Below are 6,949 nucleotides of genomic sequence, written 5' to 3'. Positions count from 1 at the left end.
GTCAACAGGAGTGGTATTCCCAGTTAGGTCGGGACCTGTGCGGGCCTCCGAGGAGAACCTCCAGTTTTATTCAATGTTTAAGTCTTGTGGGGCAGTGTACTGCTTTAAAAAAATAAAACCAAATTCGCCCGTTTTAAAAACCTTTTACCTTGGGAGTTTGTTTCCACCCGGAGAGGAATGGAAGAACACCAGAGGGCGTTCCGCTTTTTGGTTGGATGTTTTGGATGATTGTCTTGGCGCGCATGCGTGTTGTGTCTCTAGGGCCGACTTAAAGAGAAGTGGGTGTTGACTCGCGGGCAACTGAAGCTGTTGTCAGTTTATACCTGTGACTGCTGGGTTGTCGAGCGTTCGGGAGACGCGGAGGGGTGAATTTAGGTGTCCGATGGTTGCATTTGGAGGGGTGTGTAAGACTCTTTGGCTGGAGAAAGCTATTAAGCTACTTAGATGGGTGTTTAAAAAAAAAGTATTTCAGGTTTACGTGCTTGACTCCTGCTTCTCAACAGATCTTAACCCCGCCTTCACATCTGTTTGGTTTTGCACTGCCAGCTCTTGGCTTGGGGATTGCTCTGTGTTGTTAAGGTTATTATTGCTCATGCAGCCATTCTCTTGTCATCACCACTTTCAGATTCATTGGCGTGTGCATTAATGGACTGAGTGGGATTAATGGGTAAATATGATGTTCTAGTTGTCTCTAATCCTGGATTAAATACCAAATTGAAATTTCTAGCTTTGTGGATAGTCTGTTTAGGCATTGTTTTATTTAAAGGTTGATGACTGTATGTTTTAAAATCACTTGAAATTCACATTTTCTTTATCATACTCCTCCCTCGTTCCTTCTCTCCCCCCAAGTCCCCAAAGCGGTGAAAATTTTGTTCTGAAGTTTTATGGACCCAGAAGAAATTCTTCTATTCAGAACTGTGGGACTAGTTTTGTTACCAATAATATGAAAGGCTCTGAGTTTAGCCCGGAAAAGAAAAAAAGGGTTAAAATACCAGCGAGGAGACTTCGTGAGGTAGTTTCTCCAAATCAGGGAGATAATTTAGCTTTGCTGAAAGATGAGTTGCCCTGTGTTCCTCCAGCGTTGTCTGCAAATAAACGCCTTCCTGTTAGAACCGAGGCTAGCTTGAATGGAACGTTACGTGGTACGTGACTAGAATAGCTTTCACTTTTGTAAATCTTTAGTCTTTATTTTCATTTTGTTTTTTTTGCGTTTCAAAATTTAGAGGATTTTTAATGTTTAAATTCTCAAATATACGTCTAGTTTGTATAGATGTTTGAAAGCTGACCGCTTTCCCTGGGAAAATGGCTAGCACAGTCAGTCTAATCGAATCATATCCAATATATTGGTGGAATGAATGAAACACTCCTGTGCTTTTTCTTTGTGTGGTTTTGCACATTGTTCTTGTTCACATCTATGGTGGACGCACTTAATTTGTATGATGTATTTATTGTTCATCAGTAGGGCTTTTTACCAAATGCTCTACCTTCTGTTTGGATAGTGTTATTTGGTTTGGCATAGTAGAAAAGCATAACTTCTGCCTTTTGATGGCTTCCATGTTCCAATTCACTTACCCTGTCTCTCCAGTGAAACTGAAGAAAACATATGCTTTGCCCATTTCATTGATGATCATAAGGATCAAATTAATGAATATATGTGCAAAAACAAAAAAATGCGTATATAATGCTGCTTTTGGGGGGGAGTGCAGCACAATAAAAGCCTGCTTTTATATCATGTACATATTTTATTCCTGGCAAATGATTCTACCCATAGTATGTCCAAATCCAACATTGTAATAATATATTTTAAAACATTTATCTCACTTGATTGTCAGTACTGATCCTTATTTTCCAAAATATCAGCTGTAAAACCTTCATCAGGATATATTTTAATTACAGTTTAAGTTTTTTGCATGAAAAGTGGCTTCCAATTTAGATTTTGCATTAATACGGAGTTTATAGTTCTTGAGTCATGCCTGTATAGTTTCCAAAAATACAGTTCTGGTTTTAAAAATCACTAATCACCTTTGTTTTGTTAGGTTCATCAGACTTGACTTCTGCTAGAAATTATCAGCAGCCTCCATTAGAAAATTCTACTGGGTCAGAAAGTGTAAGCAAAATAATTCTTTATTATGTTCATGTTAAACTTTTCAGTACTGTTGAGTAATGTGTTCTTAAATTATGTTTGATGAGCAACGGGCCTTGTTTTTGCTTAAATTTCACTTACCAAGAGAAATGTTTTACATACAATTGTGACTTGAATAATATTTGAGACATTAAACAAAAAGTCTTCCATAGAATCAAAAATACTCATTACTAAGATGTTGAACACTGAGAGAAATATTGGAACTGAAAAGAAGCTCTGCTGTTATCTAAGGAAATGGTGTTCTAGACCAGAGACTTAACATATTGTTAGGTAAAGGTAAAGAAACAGTAACAACATCATTTTTAAAAAGTGAGGTGTGATTATATGTCATTCAAACTATTGTAAGGTCTTTTATGTGTTTTTTTTTTGAGGGGTCTTTAAGAAATAATAACATGAAATTCTCATCTTGACCTTTATAATGCTGAAAATATTTGATGATAAATACATTTTGTTCATGCAATCTAATTAGATTTTGACCACTAATCATAATGTTGACTATAGATTGTCAATTTAACAAGTCTTTAAAGAAGAGAGTTTCATAATATAATATCTTGAAAATTAAAGCTGGTGAACTAAGAATGAAATTAAAACTGTTTACTTACCAACTTTGCAAACAATTCACAATAAAAATGTATAATTATGTGCCATACTTGGTCCCTCCGTAAATGCTTAGCCTTGGGTTGGTGTTTTTTGTTTCTTTTTTGAGTATACCTTATTTAATGATTAATGGTATTTGAATTCCATTATCTAAATAATTTCCCAGATGGATATGCTATTATATAAATTACCTCTGGAAAGACTGTATCAGTATACATTCTTCAGCAAGATCTTGAGTGGAATTAGTGGTATTATTTTCTCCTAGCTTTACCAGTATGGGACATTAGAATTAGATAAAAAACAAAAAACAAAAAAACTTTGCCATTTTGATAGGTAAAGAAAGCATCTCATTTTATTTTGTGTTTATTTTATTATTACTGAGGGGGAAGTTTTTTCCACGTATTATTGCCATCTTTATTCTTTTGTGAATTACAGATTTATATGCTGTACTTTTTCTTACTCATTTGTAGGAGGTCTTTGTATGAACGTCCCAAATGCATTCTATTGTATTGTTAGTCTCATTGACTGTTTTTAGGAAGTTAACACTTGTTTGTCAGAGGTTAGCCTGATCACCTTCCTTTTATGATTTTCTCTTTACCCTGTGTCTAAGGAAGGTGAAGTGCAATGTTGAATGAACCTAGTACTTAAAATGTCATGGTGTCTTAGCACTGAATAGAATCTTAGAAATGAAGTCTAGGGTTACACATGTGAGCAGAAAGCTGTTTGCCTGTAAAGAAGCCTTCTGAGACTACATTTTGAGTTTAGGGATAAAGAACACTGTGATTAATTTGTGATGTGCCATGTGTTGGCCATCCTTAAGCACTCCATTTGACTCAACATGAATCAGATTTTCACATTAAACTGTAGCAACTGAATTGTTACATGACTCGCTCTGCTAGAAGTGGCAAATTGAGATCTGAGTCTAAATTTCAGGGCCACATTGCTTGCTTGTTCATTTACTCACTCATTCAACAAATCCTTGAGTACCTTCAAGGTACCTAAGCATTGTGGTGGTTCTGGGAATTGAGGATATAAAAGCACACAATCCTGCTCTCCTGTCACATAGCTAGTAAATGGTACTTGGTAAGTAATAAAGCATAAAGGTTTTTTAGCCTTTCATTTTTTCCTTTCATATCACAAAGGATTTTTCTAAAGATGTTGCAGTACAAGGATTGCCTTTGGAGAAACTGGAAGAGAGCAACAAACAAAAAGGTAAAAGGGTAGTTTTTGTTTTGTTTTTTTTTTTTACTGTGGTAAAATATACATAACAAAATTTACCACTTTAAGTGTATAGTTCTGTGGCGTTAGGTACATTCACATTATGCAGTTATCACCACCATCCATTTCCAGACCTTTTTCATCTTCCCCAGTCGAAACTCTGTACTCATTAAATACTAACTCTCCATTTCCCCCCAAGTCTAGTTTTATGATTGACTTATTTCACTTAGCATGTCTTTGTGGTTCATGTGGTTTTATGTGTCAGGATTTTCTTTGTAAGGATAGGATTTTAGATTTTTACATTTTAAGACATTCACTGATTTTTTAAAGACATTAATTAAAAAGACTTATCATTTTTTCTTATTATTTTGATTATTTCATTTTAATTAGTTTTTCCTTCCAAATTAAGCTATTAATGGAATCTTTAAAATCCCCAGAAAAAGGTTTGTAATCATAAAGGTAATTTTATTATTACTAACCTGTTCCATAAGTTTTGTGTTAAGTATTTATAAAAAAAATTTATAAACTCTGAATTCATGTTCTGAGTAGTCTTTGGTAAGATAATAGATTAAAAAGATGCTTTGAGGAAATTTATTTAGTGACTTTTTTCTATGTAGCTTTATTTTTATCTAAGCAGTTTTCTCTTTTGAGTTTGAGCGGAATGTCTCCAATTTATCCCCAGGTGTTTTTGTTACATTTTTTTCCCCTATTGTCTAGGGTTATGACTATTATTATTCAGTCATTTAATTTGTTCCTTGCACTTTTTTTTTTTTAAGAGAGGGAGGAGGGGAAAGGGCAGAGGACAAGGGAGAGCGAGAACCTCAAGCAGGCGCTATGCCCAGTGCAGAGCCTGTCAGGGGGCTCGATCTCACAACCCTGAGATCATGACCTGAGCCGAAATCAAGAGTTGGACGCTTAACTCATTGAGCCACCCAGGTGTCCCAGTTCCTTGCATTTTTTTAAATTGAGAAATCTTACTGCTGAATTCCTAAACATTCTCTTAGTTTAAAAAGCTGTTTTGGGATAGCTTACTAAAATTTAACAAATTTTTAGGAATCTGAAGTATGTTTTGTGTTTTAATTTTGCAGCAAATGACATCTTTATTTCTCGGTACACCATGGGACAGAAGGATGCTCTAAGAGCAGTTTTAAAGCAAAAGTAAGTTTCATTTTTAGAAAATAGGTGAGCCATTTCTTATGTTTTTATATGGTTCTCTAAAATTAGCTTCCCTTACATGTTGGACGTAGGAAAAACATTCTTTTCGATGTGTGAAATATGTACAAAGCATTTTTCATAGTGCTGGATATGTATAAAATACTCAATAGCTGTGAACAATTATTATAGAAGAGGTACTGTTCTCAGGACCTCATTTAATACTCAAAAAATCCAATGAAGTAGATTCTTTCACATCCCAATTTTACAGAATCCCCATTTTATAGATGAGGAAACTGAGGCACACAGAGATTGATTTAGCAAGTATTCACTGGGCTGGGATTCAGACCTAGGCAGTCTGCCTTTAGAATTCGCTCTCTTAATCGCTTCACTAGGCTACTTGTAGCAATGGTCAAGTAGTTCCAAATACATAATACTTATTATTTACTTTCTAAGGACATTTAGATTTTTCCTGGTCAAGATTTAAGAAGGGACAAGGTTAGCATCTGGATGGAGTGAAAGGACACCATGGCTACATCTAAATGGTCCCTTCCAAGTTTATCTTAAATACCAATGAAATATAAAACCGACTCTAACAACAGCATCATGCTAAGCATGTATCTCCACTACTCTGGAGGCAGTTTTTATTATTTTTATCATTAGCAGAGATGGGATGAGATACATATTCTTAGGCTAAATGTATTCTACTCCTGACCTAGAACAATCTGGAAGACCCCTTAGAAAATAAGTAAAATTTTTACTTAAACTTGAACTCTCATTTTATTCAAAAAGGAAATTTTTATATTACTTCAAAATGGAAAATCATTTTTAAAATAATACAATTAAAATAATTATAACTATTAAAATTAAAAAAATATTATTTTTCCACCTACACCTATCTGTGGCAAACATATTACACTCTGGGAAACATTGGACTAACAAAAATAGTCTCTCTAAACCACAAGAGCGTGGTCTGAGCCAGCCAGAGTTTAAGAGCTGGTTGTTTGGCCTCATCATATTTTTCCTTTTTACTTTTTTTCAGCCTACAATTCCCAATATGTGATATGATAGGAGAGGAATTTGGGTGGTATATTGTATTCTGGGGTTTATAAATATATAAGAGAAAGCAAAAGTAAGGGCATGAGGAGTGGTACAGTCTCTCAAATTCTACAGTTGAACCAAAAATTGCAGATTACATCTGATTCATTTGGACCAAAAGCAAGTACCACTTCCATGCAGCTGACCTGCAGTAGGGACCTTACCAATTTGCCTTCAAGTCAGGACTCTCCGAATGGAAATCTCTGAGACCTCTCAGAACTCTCAGATCAGGGAGGGAGAAGTGGTTCATAAACAAATGGACAGTGAGAGGTAACTGTGAACACTATCCCTCTTAGACAGTAGATCTCTCCCCATTTCAGGATGAATGAACAGAATTAAAAACAAACAAACTAGGAAGGGTCTTGAGAAGGGGATTGCAATGCAGAGAATAATTGACTCAGAAACATAAAAATGACTCTCATGTTGGGTTAAAAGACAGTCTATGTCTCAAGAGACAGAATTTGCTGTAGTCAATGTCACTTGAATTTGTTGGTTTTCGAGAATGGTAGATGGAATTTGGCAAAGTGATTCTAAAATTTACCTGGAAGGACATAGAGTTGAGAATATATATATATATTCTCATAATGTTAAGAATACAGATCTCCTCTCAGGAATTCAGCTGGATAGGGATCAAACCATTCTGAACACCTACAAACTCAACAGGAGATCGAAGAAAAGAAGAGCAACAACTCTCTCATCAGAAAAGCGACCACTTTCTGGAAGGTAGGACGTGCGGAGAAG

At 35.3% G+C, this 6,949-nt stretch overlaps 1 protein-coding gene across 3 annotated transcripts; it reads left to right on the top strand.

Moving 5' to 3' along the window:
• Positions 1-263: 263 nt before the first annotated feature.
• Positions 264-6,778, top strand: LOC145723422 (protein TALPID3-like). Of its 3 annotated transcripts, none has more exons than XM_081830451.1 (5): positions 264-375; positions 850-1,142; positions 2,037-2,107; positions 3,883-3,952; positions 5,047-6,778. In XM_081830451.1, exons 2-5 carry the CDS (start codon positions 944-946, stop codon positions 5,118-5,120), a joined length of 414 nt encoding a protein of 137 aa, XP_081686577.1. In that variant the 5' UTR covers positions 264-375; positions 850-943; the 3' UTR covers positions 5,121-6,778. The 3 variants fall into 3 exon arrangements, with proteins under 3 accessions (XP_081686577.1, XP_081686575.1, XP_081686576.1); XM_081830449.1 differs by having other exon boundaries at positions 264-400; XM_081830450.1 differs by having other exon boundaries at positions 264-667.
• The last annotated feature ends 171 nt before the right edge of the window (positions 6,779-6,949 follow it).

The sequence above is a fragment of the Leptonychotes weddellii genome, chromosome 9 (assembly GCF_054177405.1).
Source record: "Leptonychotes weddellii isolate Sample4059 chromosome 9, ASM5417740v2, whole genome shotgun sequence".
Taxonomy (NCBI): Eukaryota; Metazoa; Chordata; class Mammalia; order Carnivora; family Phocidae; genus Leptonychotes; species Leptonychotes weddellii.
This window is presented reverse-complemented; position numbering and strand designations above follow the sequence as displayed.

Excerpts from the sequence above, each read along its gene's own strand:
- LOC145723422 (XM_081830451.1), top strand. The coding sequence starts at position 944 with ATGAAAGGCTCTGAGTTTAGCCCGGAAAAGAAAAAAAGGGTTAAAATA. Across the intron at positions 1,143-2,036 it reads CTTGAATGGAACGTTACGTG|GTTCATCAGACTTGACTTCT; the intron begins GTACGTGACTAG and ends TTGTTTTGTTAG. Across the intron at positions 2,108-3,882 it reads ATTCTACTGGGTCAGAAAGT|GATTTTTCTAAAGATGTTGC; the intron begins GTAAGCAAAATA and ends CATATCACAAAG.